This window comes from Saccopteryx leptura, chromosome 3, assembly GCF_036850995.1.
Source record: "Saccopteryx leptura isolate mSacLep1 chromosome 3, mSacLep1_pri_phased_curated, whole genome shotgun sequence".
NCBI classification, from domain to species: domain Eukaryota; kingdom Metazoa; phylum Chordata; class Mammalia; order Chiroptera; family Emballonuridae; genus Saccopteryx; species Saccopteryx leptura.
The window spans coordinates 336,004,682-336,031,860 of NC_089505.1; the positions used below are offsets into that span (position 1 = coordinate 336,004,682).

At 36.6% G+C, this 27,179-nt stretch overlaps 1 protein-coding gene across 5 annotated transcripts in view; it reads left to right on the forward strand.

The window, feature by feature from the left end:
- VPS13B (vacuolar protein sorting 13 homolog B) overlaps nt 1-27,179 on the forward strand; it is an 887,459-nt gene that overhangs the window by 124,156 nt on the left and 736,124 nt on the right. For all 5 annotated transcript variants that reach the window (XM_066379210.1, XM_066379212.1, XM_066379209.1 and 2 more), the window contains exon 17: nt 26,732-26,913. In XM_066379210.1, coding sequence (XP_066235307.1) covers nt 26,732-26,913 — 182 coding nt within the window. The remainder of the gene's footprint in view (nt 1-26,731; nt 26,914-27,179) is intronic.

The following is a 27,179-nucleotide window of genomic DNA, read 5'->3' on the forward strand; positions in this document are numbered from 1 at the left end:
GGAAAATTGAGTCTTAAGCAAACTGCCCTGTTAGGTTAAAGAAAATTTCTCTGGAATGTTAGGGATGGTTTAGAGAAGTTGAGCTTTAATGGCTGAATCAGATTGCTATTTAGGTGTCAAGAGGTTGGTTGGGGTATGGAGGCTTATGGGGGTTAATATTGTTGGAACAGTCGGGGTTATTTAGTCCATTGGATCTGTGAATACCTGTAGTGGGGGAGGAATTTGGAAAGTTACTTTGGACCTACACTAGGACATAAGTAAGGATGTTCAAGCTTTTTTAATATGAGCACTTAAAAATAGTTACACTAGTTAATCAAGAATTCATTAGCCCCATTTCTTTCTGGTTGGGCTTGTTAAAGCACAACAATAATAAAGTCTCAAATCCACTTTCTGTTACAATTCATGGTTCAGAAATGTGACTATTAATATAGAAATAATATGCAATGTACTTTGGAAGTACAGAGAAAAATTACTTTGGCTTAGGAAAGTCATGGAGAACATAAAAAAAAGTAACATTTTAGCAGATTGTTAAAGAATGGTTAGAATTTGAAAGATAATTCTGTCCTTTTTTTTTTTTTTTTTGCATTTTTCCGAAGCTGGAAACGAGGAGGCAGTCAGACAGACTCCCGCATGCGCCCGACCGGGATCCACCCGGCATGCCCACCAGGGGGCGATGCTCTGCCTCTCTGGGGCGTCGCTCTGTTGCATCCAGAGCCATCCTAGTGCCTGAGGCAGAGGCCACAGAGCCATCCTCAGTGCCCGGGCCATCTTTGCTCCAATGGAGCCTCGGCTGCGGGAGGGGAAGAGAGAGACAGAGAGGAAGGAGAGGGGGAGTGGTGGAGAAGCAGATGGGCGCTTCTCCTGTGTGCCCTGGCTGGGAATCGAACCCGGAACTCCTGCACGCCAGGCCGACGCTCTACCACTGAGCCAACCGGCCAGGGCCATTCTTTACATTTTTAATACATTGTTTAATACTTAAACTTTTTATAACAACCCTGAGATGAAATGAAATTTCCTCTTATGTAACTAAAACTCAGAAAGCTTACATAACTTGTGAATGAACAAGGATTCTTTTTAAAAAAAAATTTTTTTACTTGATTTTAATGGGATGACAATAAATCAGGGTACATATGTTCAGAGAAAACATCTCCAGGTTATTTTGACATTTAATTATGTTGCATACCCATCACCCAAAGTCAGATTGTCCTCTGTCACCTTCTATCTGGTTTTCTTTGTGCCCCTCCCCTCCCCCCACTCTTTTTCTCTCCTCCCCCCCCCATAACCACCACACTCTTGTCCATGTCTCTTAGTCTCGTTTTTATGTCCCACTTATGTATGGAATCATACAGTTCTTAGTTTTTTCTGACTTACTTATTTCACTCAGTATAATGTTATCAAGTTCCGTCCATGTTGTTGTAAATGATTCCATGTCATCATTTCTTATGGCTGACTAGTATTCCATAGTATATATGTACCACATCTTCTTTATCCAGTCATCTATTGAAGGGCTTTAACAGAATGTCTTAAAATTGGTGAGACTTAACTAGGATGTTAATTCTGTTATCTCTACTTGAGTGGCAGCAGCTTGATACTCAGCTTTGGTTCTTCTGGCATCTGGAACATGCTTTCATGGACTATTTGAAATGGAAAAAACTTGAGTCCCAGAGAGGTCATTACTGTTAATATAAGTGCCACAATTTGATCCTCACTTTCTTGATTAAGGGTTCCTTCAAGTGTATCACAATGATTTAAAAAATATTATAATTTCTACTGTGATAAAGTATACATAATATAAAATTTACCATTTTAAACATTTGTAAGTATGGGATTCAGTCATATTCAAATATATTCCCATTATTGTGCTATCACCACTATTCATCTCTATAAATTGTATATTCTGTATCCATTAAAACAATAACTCCCCGTTACTCCCTTCCTCTAGTTCCTGGTCACTACTTTTTTACTTTCTGTCTCTATAAATTTGACTGCTTCAGTACCACATGTAAGTGGGATCAGTCAATATTTGTCCTTTTATGTTTGATTTATTTCACCTAGCATATAGTTTTCAAGATTTATCTGTGCTCTAGCATATGTCAGAATCTCTCCTTTCCTCCCCCCTTCTCTTTCTGTCCCTCCCTTCCTCCTCATGGATGTTAATTAGAGCAGGAGGGAAAGAGAGAGGCCCTCATTCCTTCCTTTCCCTCCCCTCCCCTCCATTTCATTCCTTTTTATCTTTGAATAATATTCCATTGTATGTATATATACATTTGGTTTATCCATTCCTTCATCAGTGAATATTTGGGTTGCTTCCACTTTTTAGTATTGTGAATATTGCTGCTGTGAATATGGGTGTATAAATGTCTGTTTGAGTCCCTGCTTTCACTTCTAGAAGTGCAATTGCTGAATCATTGTTATTGTATGTTTGATTTTTTTTTAGTATGTTTGATTTTTTGAGATTATCATTCTGTTTTCCATAGAGGCTGAACCATTTTACATTTCCACCAACAATGCACAAGTGTTCTAATTTTTGTTTGTCCTTGTCAATACTATTTTCAGTTTCTTGATAGCCATCTTAATGAATATGAAATGGGATCTCTTTGTGGTTTTGATTTGTATTTCTCTGATGATTACTAATGTTGAATATCTTTTTAAGATCCTATTGGCCAATTATATATCTCCTTTTGGGAAATATATATTCAAGTTCTTTCTCCATTTTTAAATTGGATTGTTTTTGTTGAGTTGTAGGTGTTTCTTAAAGGGTTTGTATATTAATCCCTTATTATATATAGTATTTGTAAGTTTTTTCCTCCAGTTCTTTGGGACTACTTCGCCTTTTTAATGTTATGTCTTATTTTTTTAAAACTAAATTTAATGGAGTGACATTGATCAATAAGACTATATAGGTTCACCTGACCAGGCGGTGGCACAGTGGATAGAGTGTCGGAATGGAACACTGAGGACCCAGGTTTGAAACCTCAAGGTCACTGGCTTGAGCGCGGGCTCATCTGGCTTGAGCATGGACTCACCAGCTTAAGTGTGGGGTCACTGGCTTGAGTGTGGGATCATAGAATGACCCCATGGTTGCTGTCTTGAGCCCAAAGGTCACTGACTTTGCCCCCCCCCCAATACTTACTTGAAGCCCAAGGTTGCTGGTTTGAACAAGGGGTCACTTTGCTGAAGCCCCAAGGTCAAGGCACATGTGAGAAAGTAATTGATGAACAACTAAGGTGTCGCAACAGAAAATTGATGTTTCTCATCTCTCTACCTTCCTGTCTGTCTGTCCCTATCTGTCTCCCTCTCTCTCTTTCTCAGTCAAAATTAAAAAAGAAAGAAAGAAGACTACATAGGTTTCAGGTGAAAATCGGTGTAGAATTTGAACTGTTGATTGCCTTGTGTGCCCATCACCCAAAGTCAAGTCATTTTCTGTCACTGTATTATTTGTCCCTCTTTTCTCCCCTACCCCCACTACCCTTATCCCTGGTAACCACTTAAATTTTATCTATTTCTATGACTCTCAGATTTATTATCCCATCTTTGTGTGAAATAATATAATCCTTAACTTTTTCTGATTTACTTCATTTAGTATAATGTTTTCAAAGTTCCTTCCATGTTGTCATAAATGGTAATATTTCATCATTTCATTGCTGAGTAGTATTCCATTGTATATATGTAGCACATTGTCTGTATTCAGTCCTTTATCAGGAGACAGTTGGATTGTTTCCATGTCTTGGCCATCATGAATAATGCTGCAGTGAACATGGGAGTGCATGTGTTATTCCAGACCAATGTTTTCAAGTTTTTTGGGTAGATACCCAGTAGGGAGATTGCTGAGTCATAAGGTTATTCTTTTCTTAATTTTTTGATGTACCAACATACTGGGGCATTGCTGGGTCATAAGGTTATTCTATTCTTAATTTTTGATGTACCACCATACTGTCTTCCATAATGGTTATACCAGTACCACAAGCAGTGAATGAGGGTTTCTTTTTCTCTACAGCCTCTACAAAACTTATTACCTGTCTTGTTGAGAATAGCCAATCTATCAGGTGTGAGGCAGTATCTCATTATAGTTTTGATTTTCATTTCTCTAAAATCTAGTGAAGATGAGCATCTTTTTATATATCTGATGACCATTTGTGTGTCTTCTTGGGAGAAGTGTCTGTTCAGGTCCTCTCCCCATTTTTTAATTGGATTGCTTACTTATTTGTTATTGAGCTTTCTGAGTTCTTTTTATATTTTGGAAATTAATATCTTGTCAGAGCTGATTGTGAATATCAACACCCATTTGGTTGGCTGCCTATTTGTTTTTTTGTCAGTTTCTATTGCCTTGCAGAAACTTTTTAGTCTTATATAGTTCCATTCATTTATTTTTGCCTTTTCTTCCCTTGCCTTTGGGTCCAGTTCATAAATTGTTCTCTACAGCCAAGGTCCATGAGCTTAGTACTTATGTTTTCTTCTGTGTAATTTATAGTTTCTGATCTTATATTTAGGTCTTTTTTTTTTGGTATTTTTTTGAAGTGAGAAGTGGGTTGGCAGAGAGACAGACTCCTGCATGCACCTGACTGGGATTCACCCGTTATGCCTACCAGGGGTGATGCTCTGCCTATCTGAGGCATTGCTCCATTGCAACCAGAGCCATTCTAGCACCTGAGGCGGAGGCCATGGAGCCGTCCTCAGTGCCTGGGCCAACTTGCTCCAATGGAGCCCTGGCTGAGGGAGGGGAAGAGAGAGACAGAGAGAAAGTAGAGGGGGAAGGGTGGAGAAGCAGATGGGTGCCTCTCCTGTGTGCCCTGGCTGGGAATCAAACCTGGGACATCCACACACTAGGCCAGTGCTCTACCCCTGGCCAACTGGCCAGGGCCTATTTAGGTCTTTGATCCATTTTGAATTGATTTTTGTGCAGGGGAGCAAATCAGTCAAATTTCATTCTTTTCCACTTGGCTTTCCAATTTTCCTAGCACCATTTTTTGAAGAGGCTTTTTTTTCCCATTGTGTGTTTTTGGCTTTGTCAAAGATTATTTATCCATATACATGTGGTTATTTCTGGTTCTTGATTATATTCCATTGGTCTGTATTTCTGTTTTTCTGCCAATACCATGCTGTTTTTGATTATTGTGGCTCTGTAATATAATTTGAAGTCAGGTAGTGTGATGTACCTCTAACTTCATTAGCTTCATTCTTTTTCTTCTATTTGGGGTCTTTTATGGTTCCTTAAAAATCTGGCAATTTTTTTTTTGTTCTATTTCTTTAAAAAATGCCATTAGTATTTTTTTTTTTTTGTATTTTTGTATTTTTCTGAAGCTGGAAACGGGGAGAGACAGTCAGACAGACTCCTGCATGTGCCCGACTGGGATCCACCTGGCACGCCCACCAGGGGCGACACTCTGCCCACCAGGGGGCGATGCTCTGCCCCTCCGGGGCGTCGCTCTGCCGCAACCAGAGCCACTCTAGCACCTGGGGCAGAGGCCAAGGAGCCATCCCCAGCGCCCGGGCCATCTTTGCTCCAATGGAGCCTTGGCTGCGGGAGGGGAAGAGAGAGACAGAGAGGAAGGAGAGGGGGGCGGGGGTGGAGAAGCAAATGGGCGCTTCTCCTATGTGCCCTGGCCGGGAATCGAACCTGGGTCCCCCGCATGCCAGGCCGACGCTCTACCGCTGAGCCAACCGGCCAGGGCGCCATTAGTATTTTAATGGGGATTGCATTAAATTTGTATATTGCTTTGGGTAATGCGGCCTTTTTAACTATGTTTATTCTTCCAATCCATGAACATACATATTTTTCCATTTCATTGTATCTTTTTCAATTTCTTTTATAATACCGTACTTTGTAGTTTTCAGTATATAAGGCCCTTTACATCCTTAATTAAGTTTATTCTTAGGTATTTTGTACTTTTTTGTTGCAATTATAAAGGAATTGTTTTATTCAGTTCATTTTCTGAAGTTTCATTATTGGCAATAGGAATTTAGTAGAATTTTGTATATTAATTTTGTATCCTGCAACTTTTATGTATTGGTTTATTGTTTCTAATAGTTTTACTGTGGAATATTTGGTGTTTTCTAGATACAGGATTATGTCATCTGCAAAAAGTTGATACCTTTACTTTTCTTTCTTGATCTAGATGCCTTTTATTTCTTGCTCTTGCCTGATTGCTCTGGCTAGGACATCCAATAGTATGTTGAATAAGAGTGCCAAGAGGGGGTAGCTTTGTTTTATTCTTCTTGACTTCGAGAAAAATCCTTCACATTGAGTATGATACTGGTTGTTAGTTTGTCATATACGGCCTTTATTATGTTGAGGTACTTTTCTTATATATCCATTTTATTGAGTATTTTAAAAATAAATAGATGTTTTATCTTATTGAATGCCTTTTCTGCATCTATTGATAGGATCATATGAATTTTGTTTTTTTGATGTGGTATATTATGTTGACCGATTTACTTATGTTGAACCATCCTTGTACACCTAGAATAATCCCACTTGATCATGATATATGGTTTTTTAATGTTTTATTCAATTTAGAGAGGGGAGAGAAGGGGGGAAGGAGCAGGAAGCATCCACTCTCATATGAGCCTTGTTCAGACAAGCACAGTGTTTCGAACCAGTGACCTCAGTATTCCAGGTCTGTGCTTTATCTACTTGCCACCACAGGGAAGGCTGTATTATTTTTTAATATATTATATTCGGTTTGCTAGTATTTTGTTTAGGATTTTTGCATTTGTACTATTTAGAGATATTGGTTTGTATTTTTCTTTTTTTGTTGTTGTCCTTGCCAGGTTTTATATCAGGGTTATCTTGGCCTCATAAATTGTGTTAGGGTGTATTGCTGCTTCTTCTTTTTTAAGGCCAATATTTCTTTATTGATTTTCTGTCTGGATGATCTATTTAAAGCTGTCAATGGTGTGTTGAGATCTCCATCTACGAATGTGTTTTTGTATGTTTCTATTATTAGATCTGTTAGTAGATGCTGGATATATTTTGGTTTTCCTGAATTGGTTAATGTATATTAAGAAATATTATATCTTCATGATATATTGTCCCCTTTATCATTGTGAAGTGTCTATCTTTGTCTCTTGTTACCATTGTTGTGTCAAATTGCTATTGTCAAATATAAGTATGGCTATGTCTGTTTTTGCTTGGGTATTATTCGCGTACAGAACCGTTTTCTGATCTTTCACTTTGAGTCTACTTTTGTCCTTGCAGCTTAGATGTGTCTCCTGAAGGCATCATATGGTTGGGTTTTGCTTTTTGATTCAATCTGCTACTCTCTGCCTTTTTATTGGTGAGTTCAGTTCATTTACACTTAAAGTAATTATTGACCCATGAGGATTTCCTATTGCCATTTTATGTTTTGTTTCTGGTAGCTGTGTCTCCTTTGGTTCTTTCTTTTCCTTTGTGTTTTTGTCAGTTGGTGGTATTCCATGCTTCATTCCTCTACTTCTTTTTTTTTGACAGAAACAGAGAGAGAGTCAGAGAGAGGGACAGACAGATAGAAAGGGAGACAGATGAAAAGCATCTACTCTTCATTGTGGCACCTTAGTTGTTCATTGTTTGCTTTCTCATATGTACCTTAACTGTGGGGACTACAGCAGAGCGAGTGACCCCTTGCTCAAGCCAGCAACCTTGGGCTCAAACCAGCAACCATGGGGTCATATCTATGGTCCCACGCTGAAGCCAATGACCCTGCGCTTAAGCTGGTGAGCCTGAGCTCAAGCTGGGATTTCAAACCTGGGTCCTCTGTGTCCTAGTCCGACGTTCTATTCACTGCACCACCTGGTCAGGCTTCTTCTTCTTCTTTTTTTTCTTAAACTGTGTATTTCAGTTTTGGTGGTTTCATTTTCAGTTTTATCTCTCATACTGCCATACTCTGATGTCACTCGAGTCTATTTTAACCTAGCTCTAAAGCCAGAAACTGCGTTTACCTCTTTTTTACTTTTTGCTTCATTTTGCTTGAAATAATTATGCTTTAGATTCGATACAGTGTTTCTTAAAACTTGGTATAACTCCATGGTTCTCAAAGTGTGTACCAGGGCACAGTGGCGCACCCTAGAAGATTTCCAGGTGCACCCTATGGTATTCCAGAGAAATATGTACCTGTTGGGGACCAAAAAACCAAAAGGGTTTTTGGAGTTTAGATTTTTGGGGGACAGAGGTATGGGGAATCGGCTGTAAGCTGACAGTCTGCCCAATCCTCCACGTCACTTGCCTGATTAGGTTGCTAATGATTGTTAAGCTGTGGTGCTGGATTGTTTATACTACCCCCCATTTTCTCTGAAAAGACTGGAGGGAAGTTTCTTCTATCCTTTGTTTGGTGTATAGTTAAGATGATATGTATGGTGGGGGTTTTGGATTGATGATTAAACATAACGAATTGTCTCTTGAAGCCTTTTGGATTTCTATAAAAGAAGAGTGTGGCAATATCTAAAAAAGTTTTGAACATTTTACTACAATTTTCAACATACAATTTTGAGAATTAGGATTTTCTACCCTCAACAGGAGTAAAAATTGAGGAATTCTTCAATGTATTGACGAGGAAATGAGAGTTTGCCTTCAAATATATGCCCAAACATTGAAGAAATTGCTAGGATACATCACGCTCACGTTTCTCATAAACACAAGAATGAAAAAACTTAACACATTTGCGCCGGGGACCTGCCAAATTTACTAAATCTTACTAAGACCATATCTATATATATAAAAAGATAACTTTTTTGTCTTTTTAAAATTTTTTAACCCCTCTTTTTTATGAATTCTAAAAAGCATAACAAAAAAATGTAACATAAAAATGTTTTTTAATGTCAGAATAAATTTAATTTTGTCATATTTATTTTGTTTAATTACCATAAAAGCATGCTTGGACTTTATATATTTTTTCTTTAATATTTTACTTAATTATTATAACATATTTCTCAGAAATTTGTATATAGTGTACCTACAGTTATTTGTAGGATTTTAAATGTGCCCTGACTTCAAAAAGTTTGAGAACCACTCGAGCAAGAAAAAAGTGGTCAGGTACATATTAGGAATAGTTCTACTTAATATTGGGAGTAGGAGGAAGAGGTGAATTTGTTAGAATACTTTAGATTGTTTCCAAGTTTATCTTCATAGTGTTTGTTCTTATGGTTTACAGGATGTCTGACTTATAACAGATTGTTTTTCTGCAGAAAGATTTTATAACTTTCTACACTAGGAAATCTTTTCCTGCTTAATTTTCTTCTGATTTTTGTTTAGTGGTACCCAAATGAACCTTTTCAACTCTTTGTAAAATTACTGCCTTTAAATTTTATTTCATATATTGGAGAATATTATATAAGACTTATAGTTCTTTCTGTGGGAAGAATCATACTAGCTTTTCCTTAGTATTTAGTAATATCTGTATACAATAGCAGGGGATATTATCCTGTGACAGTATTTTATTCTAGTGACAGTATTTTCTAACTATGTCAGAGTTTCATTATTTTTTGGGAACTGAAATATTAGAGTATATTCAAAAGAATTCTAAATTATTTATGTATTTTTTAAAATGAAAATGTTTTGATTAGAAGTCACCAAATTTAGCTTGTTGTTTTTTACTTAATCTTTTTCTCTAAGTTTATTTCTTAACTGTTTGATAATACAATGTTTTAAATATATTAACTTGAAATTTAGAAATCAGTGATCACTGGAGTTATCCATATTCAAAAGCTCATACAGATAAGAGGAAAAAAAGCTGTGGTATATTTACACAGTGGACTACTACTCGGCCTTTAAAAAGAAGGAAATCATATCTTTTGTGACAACGTCAATGGACCTGGAGATTATTATGCTAAATAAAATAAGCCAGTCAGAGAAAGAAAGGGTGTGTGGGGAGGTAAAAGTGGGTAAAGTACCATATGATTTTACTTATATGTGGAATCTGATGGACACAGTAAACTGAGAAACAGAGGCAGGGTCACAGGGAACAGATGGACAGCTGTCAGAAGGAAGGGTATTGGGGGCTGGATGAAAAAGGGGAAGTGATTGAGCAAAGAAAGCAAGCTCATAGACACCGCCAATAGTGTGGTGGATTACAGGAGGGAAAGGGTGTGTGGGGAGGTAAAAGCGGGTAAAGGGGGATAAATTGTGATGGAGGGAGACTTAGTTTGCGATTATGATCATGTGGTGCAGTGCACAGGTGGTGGAGTATGGAATGGTACACAGGAAAACTATTTCATGTTATTGACCATTGTCATATCACCCCAATAAATTTAATTTATAATAGTAAAGTGAATACAAGTTTTGTTAATAAAGAAAAGATTATTCAGGTCATATATTGTGCAAAGGAAAGTCTTAAGAACAGTATCTAATACATACATATAGCATTTTGTAGTTAACTAATTCTACTACATACAGAGATTTATTTGAACCTCACAACTGACCATTGGAAATAAACAGGTATTGTTATCTCTGCTTTATAGATGTAGAAATAGAGCATTAGAGAAGGCAATAATGTATATTTAAAGTGATGAAATCATTTGTTCTAGAAATCTTTTAATTAGTTGGTGATGGAGCCATTAATAGCATGTTGGTAGCTCATTAGCAAATTCTTTTTTTTTTTTTTTTTTTTTTTTTTGTATTTTTCTGAAGCTGGAAACCGGGAGAAACAGTCAGACAGACTCCCGTATGCGCCCGACCAGGATCCACCCGGCACGCCCACCAGGGGCGACGCTCTGCCCACCAGGGGGCGATGCTCTGCCACGACCAGAGCCACTCTAGCGCCTGGGGCAGAGGCCAAGGAGCCATCCCCAGCGCCCGGGCCATCTTTGCTCCAATGGAGCCTTGGCTGCGGGAGGGGAAGAGAGAGACAGAGAGGAAGGAGGGGGGTGGTGGAGAAGCAAATGGGCACTTCTCCTATGTGCCCTGGCCGGGAATTGAACCCTGGTCCCCCGCACGCCAGGCCGACGCTCTACCGCTGAGCCAACCGGCCAGGGCCAAATTCTTGATAATAACTTTGACAGTATTCATTTTGATTCAAAAGTTTAAAAAATATTGACAGTCTCCTAGATGCGTTTATTAATATAGCATTTTTAAAGTTTCAACTGATAAAGGAATCATTTGTTTTAAAAACACTTCTTTGGCACCTATCTTGTGAAAACTGTTGTTACAAATATTGGAATCCCAATATGAATTAAGTCCTATTTTTCCCCCTTGATCCTCTAGTACAAAGATATGTTCTTAATCAATAGTTAACTCGTATGTCTGCAAGCCAAGTTTGTTTGTTTTGTTTTTGGAAAGTAGTTCTAATTATGTCCTTCCCCTGCCTAAAATATTTTCATTGTCATAGGTTTTACTGTAAAGATTGAAAATTTTAAAACATTCTGCTGTGTCCTCCAGATCTGGCTCCTCCTCCTCCTTTTTCTTTTTCTTTTTAGTTTTTCCATTAATTTCAGAGAGAAAGGAGGGTGGGACAAAGGGAGAGAAAGAGAATCAATTTGTTGTTCCACTTACTTGTATACTCATTGGCTACTTCTTGTATGTGTCCTGACCAGGCATTGAACATGTGAACTTGGCACTCTGGGATGATACACTATCCACCAAGCCACCTGGCCAGTCGATCTAACCCCTTCCTGGCTATCTAGATCCATCTGAATTTTTACCTCCCTATCCTCTCCCACCTTTTTTGCTCATTTTCAGTTTGTCTTCTTTCAACCAGGTCTTTCACCATATTGTTTCAGTAGTCCTAGCCTAAAGAATCTTTACTCACCCCTCAGATATTGGCCCAATTGATACTTTCTCTGATTAGGTTACATCCTTCTGATAAGGGTGGAATATTGTTCCTGTTTTTCACTGTACTTTTCATAGAAGTGATTTTACTATAGTTGGGGTTTTACTTTAATAACTTCTCTATTTACTTTTTCAGAAATTTAAGTTTTATAAGAACCACCTCTCTCTCTCCCTCTCTTTTATAGAGGACACTTCAAAACCTTGAATCTGTGGTAGGCACAAAGTAAATATTTATTGATACACTGCTGGTAATTTTTTCAGTGTTTTTTGGTTGTCTGATTGATTTAAATTGCATTGCTTTTTTGACAACCAAGTCTGTTTTCTTTTTATTTATATAATACATGTAAAATGTGCTCTTGGCCAAAGCCAAAACTAATGACTTAAATGAATTACTGAAATTGAACTAAAATTTTACTAATCGTAGTTTTCAAGGTTTTGTTTGTATGGTACTGATATACATAAAATATATTGCATAAATATACTTTCTTTTTTGCTGAATAAACAGTTTTTTACTTAAGCAACTGAGTGATCTTTATTGAGTAACTTGTCTAGGAGATGAGATGAAGGAAGAGCTGGCATGTGCTTCTTTTATATTTTGTTTGCTACCACCCATACTTCATTGTAGGATTCTGGACTTCATGTATTATTATAATCAAGCATTCGTTATACTTTTCTTTTAGAGATAGACACGGTTTATTTCCCATTTTCTTTATCTGTTATCTAACATTTAAATTTCATATAATTATTTTTAAGAAGTTTTAAAAAATGATAAAATATTTTCTTATCTAGACTGGATATAATTTATAGCCATTTGCAAGTGCTAGAGATCATTGTGATTAAAAAGTACAAAGTTAATACTGGTGGGAATGTTGGGAAATGCTGATGAATGTGAAACTTGATTCAAACAGTAAAATACCAAGCAGGCAGTGAAAAGACCAGTGTAGAAGTATATGTACTAATGTTGAAAATGTTGACAAGTTACTCATTAAATGGAGGCAGTAGTCATATACACAGATATTTGTTAAAATTGTATGTGTATCTATGAATGCATAAAACCAATAGGTAGAGGTCTGTAGGTATGTATGCTAAGCTCATAAAAAGTGGTTATTGAAAGCGGAGTAGGATCAGAAGAAGGAAGGAAGAGCTAATTTAACCATTCATTTTATCTACCATTTAATTAAGATTTTTCTTTTTTAATTTATGAATGTGTAAATTAAAAGGTCATTGTATGTAGAACTAAATATAGATTTCTTAGCTTTTAAAATTGCTTTTATTTCTAAGTTGAGTTAGTGAAGTTTTATACTTCTTTTATTTTGGAAAAAGTGATCTAATCTTATTTTACTGTACAGGATATGAGTAATAACAAAAATACATTTTTGGAACCAATTTGTAGGTTTAAACTTTGCATTTGGGGATTCTATATAAATCTTTAGATCCAGCTGTTGCTGAGGCTATTCTTTCAATTGCTGTGAGGTGTGTTGATTTTAAAAGAATGGATGGCTGTTCTTCAAGTTAATGTAGGGCAAAATTTTATGGTATTCCTATGAACATGAATGGATTGTGTACATTAATTCCTTTGCATTGAGTAGTAAGAATCACTTCCACATTTTTCATTTGAAATTTTGAAGGAAGAAATTTCTTTGTAGAAATCTGTTGGTCCAGAAGTTTCACAAATTATAATACAGTTATAATTTGTCAGCAGATGGTTACAAGTAGAGTTTTTAAAGTATTTGTTAATTAGGGTATATTAATTTTCAGTCTTTGCTAAAACACTATCAAGACGTGCTTGTTTCTGTTTCCTTAAATTTATCCTGGAGTTTGTCCAAGTTTAGTTTTAATGAGTTGTTTATCCCACTTGTTACATTAAGATTTATTTTACCCTAGAGAGTAATGTTTACATTGATAGTTTTTAAAACTATTCTGTAAAATGAACATATGTCTGACTAGGACTTAGGGATATCTAAAGTAGCCATTTGTTAAATAAATAATTTTATTTTCACCAACTTAACTGTTAAAATGTAGATTCGATGGTATTTTTAAAAAATGGTTAAATCTAAAAGTTGTTAGATACCTTTTGTATGAATTTTACTGAGCTGTTTTATTTTAAATTTTTAATAAATTTGTCGGGGCATAAATCACAAGGATAATTGTATTTTTATTGTGCATTTTCATTGACATTTTAAAGAGTTCTCCCAATAGCTTTTAAAAAATTATAAAAGCTATTGATTTTTAAAAAAATCTCTGAAGCAAATATAGTATAGTAACATGGTTTAATCAATTGGGTTTATGAAGTGGATACATGAATGTTCATTTCCTATATTCATTAACTTCTTAGAACTATTTCAAAATTGACAAAAACAAAAGAGAAGAAAACCCTTATCATTGATACTGTTTTAACAAACAGGTACATTGTATAAGTTACCACCTATTGCCAAGTATCTTTACAATAGTTTATTTTAGTTTACATAATATTGAAGTAGTTAACAGAAGTATAATAAAATGTGCTTTTATTTGCAGTTGGTTACACCTGGAAAATAAAACAAACCACAAAAATATATCCTACCTGTATGATATAACTTGTTTGTTATTAAATCTGGCTTTTGTACAAAGTGAATGATTTCCTTTGATGTTAAATTAAATTGAATGTGCAGGAGGGAATTGCCCCCTACCCTTGGGCATTATTAAAATGTAGAATAAATTAATCTTTTAAAATTTGCATGTTTAAGTTTTTATTTAAGTCTTATGTTATCCATTTGGGAGCTATTTTATGTGACATATGATGGCTTGAAAGTTAGACTACCATATACAGTAGCTGAATTTGTTATGAAACAGTAAAGACCCACTTTAAAAAAGAATCCTGACTATAAATTTGCCTTATAAATAAATATTGATATGGCTATAAGAACATAGCTCTTGCTATACCATAGGACTTCTCAAAACACCACATTGTATCTGGCTAAAGATAGAATAGTTAGATTAATTGTGTATTTTTATACAGGGTCGGGGAAGAGTGGGTTTGCAGTTGTTCATATGGAAAATAATATAATAGTTAATAAATAATAATGCAAAAATAAACTGTGTTTCATGTACTCACAACAATAAACCTACTTATGTCCAACCCTGTATTATGGGTGTTCCAAATATATTTTCTTCACTTAGTATCACTACTAATAAAACTGTTTCCTTTGGTCAGGTATTTTGAACAGAAATTTTAGTGCATAATAGAGAGAGAACCATATCTTAATTTTTAAAACCTTAATTAAAGAAAAGAAAATGACTTAAAAAATGGCTGCAGTGTTAGAAAACATAAAGAAACCAGTGACGATAATGAAATATAAATTGTGATTTGGGTCCTTTTGTTTTTTCTACTGTCTCTTGATCTCTGCTGTTTTACTTGTTTGGTTAAAAGAATCTTTTATTCTAGTGCATATTTTCTGTCTATTCATTCTAATCTTTTGGTTTTATGGCAAAATGTGAGCAAGATTATGGATTGGAGAGTAAATTTAGGTAAAGCCACATATTGCTATTAAATATTTCAAGATTGTATGAACAAGGTCATAGAAATATTAATGTGCAACTATATATATAAATCACAATATGCAAATTAAGAGAGACATGTGATCTCAGAGTATTTTTGTTGTTTGGATATCTTTGAGTAAGAGAAGGCAGTGGTTAGGTGCTTAGACAGGTGCTCCAAGCAACGGAGTTCTGAATATGTTTGGGAGATTTTAAATACTGAAATATTCACCAAATTATTTTAAACTCTACCATTTATTGATTTGTAATGTATTCATGTTATTGTACATTCATCAATCTTATCATCATTATTAATTCCTGAAAAATTTTAAAACTGAAGAAAAGAAACTGTTTCTTTCTAGGATTCTGGACATTTTATATAATCAGAAGTTTAAAATTTGTGATATTTTCTGTCTGGCATTCTTCATTTAGTATGTTTTTAAGTTTTATCCTTTGTAAAACTGAGACTCATGGACAGAGCTAAAAATGAAGTGGTTACCAGGGGTGGGGATGTAAAGGATGGGGAAGGGACTGGGCGAGGGCGGAAAGAGGGACAATGTAAGGTGACGGAAAATGATCTGACTTTGGGTGATGGGCATACATCATAATCAGCAGTCCAAATACTGTAGAAATGCTTACCATGTTAAAGTTAATTTTCAAAATTAAATAAAAAAATTCCACTTTACAAATAAGTAATTTTTCTGAGATTGTGGAAAAGAAAATAAAGTTTTATCCTGTAACATGTATCACTACTTAATTTTTTTTTGTTTTTTTATGACCAAAACATATTCAACATTTTGTTTATCTATTCATCAGTTGTTTGACATTTGGATTTTTTTCATTTTTAAAAAAAATTTTTATTTATTATTTTTTTTACGGGGACAGAGAGAGAGTCAAAGAGAAGGATAGATAGGGACAGACAGACAGGGATGGAGAGAGATGAGAAGCATCAATCATCAGTTTTTTGTTGGGACTCCTTAGTTGTTCATTGATTGCTTTCTCATATGTGCCTTGACCGCGGGTCTTCAGCAGACCGAGTAACCCTTCACTCAAGCCAGCGACCTTGGGTCCAAGCTGGTGAGCTTTCTTTTTTTGGCTCAAGCCAGATGAGCCCGCGCTCAAGCTGGCAACCTCGGGGTCTTGAACGTGGGTCCTTCCGCATCCCAGTCCGATGCTCTATTCACTGCACCACCACCTGGTCAGGCTCATGTTTTGATTAAGAATAATTCTCCTATGAAATTGTATGTATGAGGGTTTTTTTTTAATAAATAAATTTTTATTAATTTTAATGGGGTGACATCAATAAATCAGGGTACATATATTCAAAGAAAACATGTCCAGGTTATCTTGTCATTCAATTATGTTGCATACCCATCACCCAAAGTCAGATTGTCGTATGTATCAGTTTTTATAAATATACACTTTCAGTTTTCTTGGGTATATACCTAGAAATATAATTGCTGAGTCATAAAGTAAACCTGTATTTACATTCCTGATGAACAGCCTAATTGTTTTACATAGTGGCTGTCTCATTATACATTTCTACCTCTAGTGTATAAGGATTCCAGTTCTTCCTTATCTTTGCCAGTGCTTGTTATTTTCTGTTTATTTTTTCCTTTTTTTTAGCTGTCCTAGTGGGTGTGAAATGGCATCTCATTGTGGTTTTGGTTTTCACTTCCCTAACAATGTTGAATATCTTTTCATGTGCTTATTGGCCATTTATTTTTGTTCATTTTTTTTTTTAAGTGAGAGGTAGGGAGATAGAGAGGAAGACTCTGACATGAGCCCTAAGTGGAATCCACTCTGCAACCCTTATCTGGGATCGATGCTTGAACAAACTGAGCTATTCTCAGTGCCTGAGGCCTATGGTTGGACCAATTGAGCTATCTTCAGTGCCTGGGGCCAATGCTCAAGCCAATCCAGCTACTGGTTGCTAGTGAGGAAGAGAGAGAGAAGGGGGAGAGAGAGAGGAAGAGAAGCAAATGGTTGTTTCTCATATGTGTCCTGACTGGTGATCGAACCTGCGATGTCCACACTCAGGCCAATGCTCTGTTCAATGAGCCAACTGGCTTGGGCCCTTGGTCATTTTTTCATATGTGCCTTGACCGGGGGGGCTACAGCAGTCCAAGTGACCCCTTGCTCAAGCCAGCAACCTTGGGCTCAAACTGATGAGCCCTGCTCAAACCAGATGAGCCTGCACTCAAGCTGGCGACCTCGGGGTCTCGAACCTGGGTCCTCCACATCCCAGTTCGTCACCACCTGGTCAGGCCCCTCGGTCATTTTTTAATTGGACTGTATTTCTTTTTGTTCTTGGGTTGTGGAAGTTCTTCACTTATTCTGAATTCTAGCCCCCTATTAGATATATGATTTGCAAATATTTTCTCCCATTTTCTATGTTGTCTTTGCTTTTTCTGGATAATATCCTTTGACATACAAAAGTTTTAAATTTCAAAGTTGTCTGATTTATTTATTTATTTTACTTTTGTAATCACATTAAGAAATTATTCCTTAATTCAAGGATTTGAAATTATTCCTTAATTCCTTAATTAAAGATTTATACCTGTGTATTCTTCCAAGCATTTTATAGTTTTAGCTTTGATCAGTTTTGAATTAATTTTGGTATGTGGTATGAAGTAGAGCTTTATTCTTTTGTGTTTAGATATCTAGTTATTCCAAAACCATGTGTTCAAAAGACTATTCATTTCCCACCAATTGGTCTTGATATCCTTATCAGAAATGAATTGACCATATTCATATAGGTTTATCTCTAGATTCTCAGTTTTACTGCATTGATTTTTTGTATATCTGACCTTATGTCAGTATGACACTGTTTTGATTCTTGTGCCTTTGTATTAAGTTTTGAAATTAGGAAATGTGAGTCTCTAAGTTTGTTTTTGTCAAGACTGTTTTGGCTATTGGAGTCCCTTGCAAGTCCATATGAATTTTATGGTTATTTATTTACTCAAAATAGCTGGGATTTTGATAGGAATTGTATTGAATCTATAGATCAATTTGAAGGGATTATTTAGATACCTTCTTTAATGTCTTTCAACAATGCTTTGTGGTTTTTAGTGTAAAAGTTTTGCATTTCTTTGTTAAATTATCCCTAAGTGTTTTTTTCTTTTTGTTGCTATTGTAAATAGAATTTTCCTAATTTTTTTTTCAGATTATTTAGTATGAATGTGTATAGATATAAAACTGATTTTTGTGTAATTACCTTGTACCTTCTTGGTTGAAATTGTTTATTATCTCCAAAGATGTGTATGTGTTTAATTAGGGTTTCTAATGTATAAGATTGTCATCTGTTGAGTAGTGTTAGTTTTATTTTTTCTGTTTCAGTTTGAATGCTCTTATCATATCTATTTACCTATATATATGTCTATATACAGTGTGTTTATAAAGTCATGGTGCACTTTTGACTGGTCACAGGAAAACAATAAAAGATGATAGAAATATGAAATCTGCTCCAAATAAAAGGAAAACCCTCCCAGTTTCTGTAGGGATGATGTGGCAGCATGTGCGCATGTGCAGATGATGACGTAACACCGTGTATACAGCGGAGCAGCCCATGGCCATGCCAGTCGAGATGTGGACGGTACAGAGGAAAGTTCAGTGTGTTCTGTGGCTCGCTAAATTAGAATCCGTGGCCAAAGTGCAACGTGAATATTGGTGCGTTTATAACGAAGCGCCATGACCTTAATCACTTAAAACAGAATCACAGACGTTATTCACTCTGTTACACCAGACGTCCTTACCCGTGTGTGGCAAGAACTTCACTATCGTTTGGATGTGTGTAGGGTAACAAATGGAGCCCACATCGAACTGCACTGAATAGGTATAAAACTGGGAGAGTTTTCCTTTTATTTGGTGCAGATTTCATATTTCTATCGTCTTTTGTTGCTTTCCTGTGACTGGTCAAAAGTGCACCATGACTTTACGAACACACTATATATAAAAAGATAACTTCTTTGTTATTTCTTTTATTTTTTAACCCCTCTTTTTTATGAATTCTAAAAAGCATAACTCAGAAAATGTAACAAAAATGTTTCTTAATGTCAATAAATTTAATTTTGTTATATTTATTTCATTTAATTACCATAATAGCACGCTTGGACTTTATATTTTTTTCTTTAATATTTGACTTAATTATCATAACATAATTCTCAGAAATTTGTATATAGTGCACTTACAATTATTTGTAGGATTCTAAATGCGCCCCAGCTTCAAAACGTTTGAGAACCACTGCTTTAACCACTAAGTATAAATGTTAGTTGTGGGTTTTTTTGTAATGTTGTATATCACGTTGAAGAAGTTTGTTTTTACTTTTAGTGTGTTGAGTGTTTTTATCATGAAAGAGTATTGCATTGTGTTAAATTCTTTTTCCCTGACAGTTGAGATGAACATGCTTCCCTCCATGCTTTCCCCCTTTATTCTTTAAATACAATGTATTGCATTGATTATTTAAAGTTGAACGCCTTTCATTTTCAGGACAAATTCCAGTTGTTATAATGCTTTTACTATTTGTCTGAATTTGATTAGCTAGTATTTTACTGAAGATTTTTGCATCTATGTTCACAAGGGATATTGGTCTGTAGTTTGCTTATGCTTGTCTTTGCCTTTGGTATCAGGAAAGTACTCGCCTTATGAAAGGAATTAGGTAGGGGTTCTTTTTCTTTTTTTTGCACAAATTTTAAAAGGATTGGTACTTGTTCTTTTTAAATGTTTGGCAGAATTCACTAGTGAAGCTTTCTGGTCCTGGGCTTTTCTTTCTCGGGAGTTTTTTTACTTCATTTTTGAAGGATAGCTTTACCAGAATTCTAATTATTACCTGTTCTTTCAGCAACTGGATTATTTCATCCCACTGTTTTGTGGCCTCCACCATTTCTGATGGGGAATGACTTCAAAACTAAACAAGGCAGTTTACAATTTTGCCGTATTTTCTTGTTGGGTAGACCCTGCAGGTCAGCCCGGGTTAGGAGCGTAAGACCTTCCTCTAGTTTTTTCTCTGCCTGTGCACAGTCCTGCACATGTGTATACTCTCTGTATTCCAGGAAGATTATTTTTGGAATTTTTCAATATTTTTTTTTTCTTTTTTTTTTTTTTTTTTTTCTTTCATTTTTCTGAAGCTGGAAACAGGGAGAGACAGTCAGACAGACTCCCGCATGTGCCCGACCGGGATCCACCTGGCACGCCCACCAGGGGCGACGCTCTGCCCACCAGGGGGCGATGCTCTGCCCATCCTGCGCGTCGCCATGTTGCGACCAGAGCCACTCTAGCGCCTGAGGCAGAGGCCACAGAGCCATCCCCAGCGCCCGGGCCAATGGAGCCTTGGCTGCGGTAGGGGAAGAGAGAGACAGAGAGGAAAGCACGGCGGAGGGGTGGAGAAGCAAATGGGCGCTTCTCCTGTGTGCCCTGGCCGGGAATCGAACCCTGGTCCTCCGCACGCTAGGCCGACGCTCTACCGCTGAGCCAACTGGCCAGGGCCTTTTTCAATATTTTTATTCCCCAAACTATTACTCCCCAGATTTTCCTCCCAAGATTTTGTTTAGTCTATTTTTTGGCCTTTCTCTTACCCATTGTACGAGGCAGCAAGTATAATGCAATACATTTGCCTGTAAATGTTTTCCATTAATACTTGTGGGTGGTTGTTTGGGACAGTTCTGAATTAAGAGCCATAAAGCAAACTCTTTGATTTGGTTATCTTGTTAGCCACCAGACAACTCAAAAGAACCACAGTTCCATGTGGAGAAGGTCTGTTTTGCTTTCTCTGTTACCTGCTACCTATATTGGGAATGTGGGTTATTCATTGCCACTGCTGAATTTAGGATCAGGGAAAGTAAAATCACTGCAAACCTCATCATTATCACTGAGATCAGCTAGGCTTTTAAATGAAAAAAAAAGTTTTATGTTCAAATGTTCCACTTTCAGCTGCAGGCTTTTCATTAGTTTCTAGAGTTCTGAAAAAGTAAAATCTTGGCAGTTTTTGACCACTTTTTGTTGCTTTTATAGAGTGACAGACGTTTAGTGTACCTTACTCTGACATTTTTGCTGATGTCATTTTCTTACGGGTGGTTTTAAGTGAAGTTAATTTCACTGAGGAGGTAAGAAATTATTTGATAATCCAATGTCAGAGAAGGGAGGGGAGATAGTTGGACACATTAATAATGCTTATATTTTCACATTTAAAAATGTTTATGAAATTATTTTGACATACTTGTGATTTCCTTTGTTCCTTCTTTAAATATTGCAATCTTTCTTTTCTTTTTCTTTCTTTCTTTCTCTCCCCCACTCTTTCTTTTTCCCTCCCTCCCTCCCTCCCTTCCTCCTTTCCTTCCTTTCTTTCCTTTACTTTTTTAAATGAGAGGAGGGGAGATAGAGAGACAGACTCTCACATGTGCCCTAACTGGGATCCACCCAGCAACCCCCATCTGGGATCAATGCTCGAATCATTCGAGCTATCCTCAGTGCCTGAGACTGACACTGGGACTAACTGAGATATCCTCAGCACCCTGACAGATGCTTGAACCAATCGAGCCACTGGCTGTGAGAGGGAAAAAGAAAGAGAAGGGGGAGTGGAAGGGGAAGAGAAGCAGATGGTAGCTTCTCATGTGTACCCTGACTGGGGATTGAACCCAGGACATTTGCATGCTGGGTCAATGCTCTATCCACTGAGCAACCAGCCAGGGCCGATATATTGCAATTTCTTTTAAAATTTTTGTAAAAAAAAATAATATAGATTATTTAAAAACTAGATATACAGATTTCTCAAGGGACCAAGTAAAAGTAATATAGAAATTTACAAAGGGAAAAAGGGGAAATCACATAAAATTCATCTACTATTCTCAGGATTATTAATATTAATAATTATATCCAGAGCTTTTAATTTCAACATACAAATGCATGCAGACATGGTTTTATGTGTGGATAAACCAACACTTCCAGCCATTTCATTGTAAGGCAACTATGTATCTTTTTCTTTCTTTTTTTTGGTATTTTTCTGAAGTTGGAAATGGGGAGGCAGTCAGACAGACACCCGCTTGCGCCCGACCGGGATCCACCCGCATGCCCACCAGGGGCGATGCTCTGTCCATCTGGAGTGTCGCTCTGTTCCGACCAGAGCCACTCTAGTACCTGAGGCAGAGGCCACAGAGCCATCCTCAGCGCCTGGGCCAACTTTGCTCCAATGGAGCCTTAGCTGCGGGAGGGAAGGAGAGAAACAGAGAGGAAGGAGAGGGGGAGGGGTGGAGAAGCAGATGGGCGCTTCGCCTGTGTGCCCTGGCTGGGAATCGAACCCAGGACTCCTGCATGCCAGGCCAATGCTCTACCACTGAGCCAACCGGCCAGGGCCTGTATCTTTTTACTCACCCATATTTTGTGATAGATGTCAGTGGACTTACCTACCTTTATTATTTTAATATCTGAATAGTTTATATGAAGTTAATGTGCCAGAATTTGTTTAACAATAGAATTTTCTCAGGTTTAGATTATTATAAACAATGCTACAAAGAGTGTCATTGTGTAAGTTTGTTGCAGATTCATGAGAATTTCTTTCAGATAGATTCTTACTGATGGATTAGAGCCTGAGAGTTTTTTCTAAACTGAGAGGTTAATTTGAGTTTTTCTTTTTTCTGGTATTAGCATCTTTTTTCATGTTTATGGGTCATTTCTGTTTTCATATTGTATTTCCTGTTTATGTCTTTGGATTATTTTTGTATTGGGATAATATATACATATATATGTATACACATTATATATATACATACATATAATTATATATACATATAATGTATATATGTATATTTATATATACATTATATATATGTATTTTTTTTTAGGTGAGAGGAAGGGAGATGGAGAGGCGTACTCCTGTATGCACCCCAAGCAAGATCCACCTGGCAACCCCATCTGGGGTCAGTGCTTGAGTACTGAGCTATTTTTCATGCCTGAGGCTGTTGAACCAGAACAGAGCTATCCTCAGCACCCGGTGCCAGTATTCTATCCATTGAGTCAATCGCCAAGGCCTAAACTGGGTTTCTTATTGATAGGATATAGTCAGGTCTGGATTTTTTTAATGCAGTCTGGTAATCTCTTCCTTTAATCAGTATGCTTAGACTTTTGCCTTTTTTTTTTTTTTTTTTTTGTATATTTCTGAAGTTAGAAGCGGGGAGGTAGTCCAATAAACTCCCACATGTACCTTACTGTGATCCACCCGGCATTGCTGCCAGGGGGCGATGCTCTGTTCTTCTGGGGCGTTTCTCCGTTTTGGCTGGATCCATTCTAACGCCTGATGTAGTGGCCATGGAGCTGTTATCAGCGCCTGGGCCAACTTTGCTCCAGTGGAGCCTTGACAGCAGGAGGAGAAGAGGGAGAGAGAGGAAGGAGAGGGAGAAGGGTGGAGAAACAGATGGGCACTTCTCCTGTGTGCCCTGGCTGGGAATTGAACCCAGGACTTCCATGCACTGAGCTGACGCTCTACCGCTGAGTTAATCTGTCAGGGACCAACTTTTTTTTTTTTTTTTTTTCATTTTTCTGAAGCTGGAAACGGGGAGAGACAGTCAGACAGACTCCCGCATGCGCCCGACCGGGATCCACCCGGCACGCCCACCATGGGGCGACGCTCTGCCCACCAGGGGGCGATGCTCTGCCTATCCTGGGCGTCGCCATATTGCGACCAGAGCCACTCTAGCGCCTGGGGCAGAGGCCACAGAGCCATCCCCAGCGCCCGGGCCATCTTTGCTCCAATGGAGCCTCGGCTGCGGGAGGGGAAGAGAGAGACAGAGAGGAAAGTGCGGCGGAGGGGTGGAGAAGCAAATGGGTGCTTCTCCTGTGTGCCCTGGCCGGGAATCGAACCCGGGTCCTCCGCACGCTAGGCCGACGCTCTACCGCTGAGCCAACTGGCCAGGGCCCAACTTTTGACATTTAATGCAGATTTATGTTTTTGAGTAGAAAATTGTCCTCTGTTTGTTTTCTAATTGCCTTGTCTGTTTATTCCCTTTTTAATTTTTCTGACTTCTTTTAGTTTGAATATTTCTTATTATTCCATTTCTTCTCACCATGAATTTCATTAGCTCTGCCTTTTTTGGTTTTATAGTTTTATTTCTAAAGTTTAAGGTTTATATCTTTTACTTATCACAGGTACCTTCAATTAATATTATACCACTTCACACACTGTGTAATGATCTCAGAGCAGTATATTTCCATTTCTCCTCTTATGTTTTTTGTTCTATTGTTAATCATGTTTTGCTTTTATATGTGTTATGAGCCACCAAAATACTATTTTCTTGCCTTAAATAATTACTTTTTATATCTTTTTAGACCACATTGTAAACAAATGTTTCTTTTTCTTTCTTTTTTTTTTTAGAATTACTTGAGTGATCATCTTTGCTTATATTTTATTTTCTGTTTTTATTTACTTACTGATTTTAGAGAGAGAAGGGGAGAGAATGAGGGAGAGAGAACATTGATTTGTTCCACTTATATATGCGTTCATTGGTTGATTGTTGTAGGTGCTCTGACCAGGGATGGGACCTGCAATCTTGGTATATGGGGATTACAGTCTAACCAACTGAGCTACCCAGCCAGACCTCTTTTTCTTATTAAAGAAATTCACCCAAGGGTTTACCATTCCAGATTTTTTCACATTTCTTTGTGTAGATCCATAGAACTTTCAATCTAGTGTAACATTTGTTTAGCTTGAAGAATTTTCTTGAACATTTTTTGTAGTGCAAGTGTGCTGCTGAGATATTCCCAGTTTCAGTTTGAAAAGCCTTGAATTTGCCTATATTTTTGAAAGATGTTTTCTCTGAATTTTAGATTTTAAGTTGATAGTTTTTCTTGTTTCTTTCATTATTTCAATGATGTTATTTTGTTGTGGTTGCTTTTTGATGACAAGTCTGCTTTCATTTTTTTTTTTCTTGGTATAGAGTGTTTTCCCCCTTTGCTTCCTTTTAATAATTTTCTCCTTAACTCTGTGTGTGTGTGTGTGTGTGTGTGTGTGTGTGTATGCATATATATATACATACACACACACTTTTTTTTTTCAATTTCATTATGTGCCTTTGGTATGGTTTAATTCTCTTCTGCCTGGGGTTTGCTGAAATTCTTAGATCTTTGGGTTTATAATTTTCTTCAAATTTATATAAATTTTGACCACTATTTCCCTGAATATTTTTTTTCTGCTTCCACTTCTCTTCTGGGATTCCCATTACATCTGCTTGAGGTTGCATAATATTGTTCCAAAGCCCATTAGGATCTTTTTCCAGTGATTTCAATCTTTTTTCCTCTCTGATCCTTGATCTCCTGAGGCTTTCCAATGAGACCTATAAAGTGCATCTCAAAATTGTCAGCCAGGTAAACAAAAATGGAAAAGCATTTCTCCCTATACTTTCAGGTTCTGTGTACATGAAACACAAAATAATTCAAATGATTCCCGTTGGAGTCTTACATGCCTAGTGGCCTTAGGTAATGTCAGTGAAACTCTGCCTTGACTTGGTCTTTGTAGCAGTGGCTGGAATAAGAGGTGGGTTTGAGAGCCATTAGAGGTACTGTAGAAGAGATATCCGTTATCTGTGTGTGGATGTAGTTGGGAAAATGATAAAGGGTGGAGGGTTATGGGGTTGAGAGAGTGGGGTGATTGTATCTAGTATAGTAGCATTCTGATATTTTTTCTCTTATATCGTTTATCTCGCATTTTTCATTAATCTTCATTGTCAATTTATTTCTTAATAGACATACAATATTTAAATGTTTCTGTACTTTAAAGCATTGCTATTTGGAACATTTGATTGTGTAAGGCACCTTATTCAGAAACAGAATTAGATGAATAAGGCAATAATGAACTAGGTATTTCAGGACTAAGATTCTAGAAATAACTTTTATTTGTTACTATCAAGGAGGAACCTGGGTATAATACAAATATTTTGTAAGTACCTACGGGAATTACTGGATAAGGGCTCTGGATCACATTGCCTGGTCTTAAATTCGCTTTTTTTTTTTTAAACTTACTAAGTTGTATGATATTTTATACTTTATCTCTTTGTGTTTTATTTTCCTTATCTTAAAAATGAAGATATTGGTAATACCTGTCTCAAAGAATTTTAGTGCAGGATTCAATGAGTTAACCAATATAAGGCATAGCATCAATGTAGAAAAATGAATACATGATAGTAAATTCTCTTTAAATGTTAAATTATATTATTTTCACTGTTATTTCTGATGATTGAGTTGATTGAAAAGTATAATTGCATGAGCAGAATTTATATGTATGAATTATTCTAGTTTGTGTCTTTACTTTTTATTAATGTAAGATCTGAAAAAGTGAAACTTAATGTTAGTAGAATTGCGCACCTATTTGAAAGTTCTGTTTAAAATATTCTTAAAGTATACCCTTTCTTTCCTATCAACTTAATTTATTTTGTATGTTGTTATTTATAAATGCTATTTACTAAATTGTTATTTTTTTTCTATTTTCTGATATAGGACCAAAAGATCTCAAATTGCTGTAACTGAAGGTATATTTGAACTTCCGAATCTTACAATTCAAGTTACAAGAGCTCAGACACTTCTACTGCAAGCAATATATCGAAGTTGGTCTCTTATTGGAAATGTCAGCTCTTCAGTAGTAAATGAAGCTTTGATGAGTGAAGTTTTCCACACAATAGGTAAGAGCACAATCTTGATGAGTATATGGAAAATTCTTATAAGGGGTGATTAATATTTTATCATTGAAACCCATGTGTATAACAAGCTCCACTTAAATTATACACTGTATTTAGCCATTTAGTTGTGTTCTCTGCCATCAATTTCTTGATATAGTTTTGTATTTGCAAGAGATTATTTTTTACCAACTCCTTGTATGGTTTATTCTTTGGCCTGACATAGATAACTTTTGAGGGAATCCTAACTAAATCAAGTATAAATGCAATGT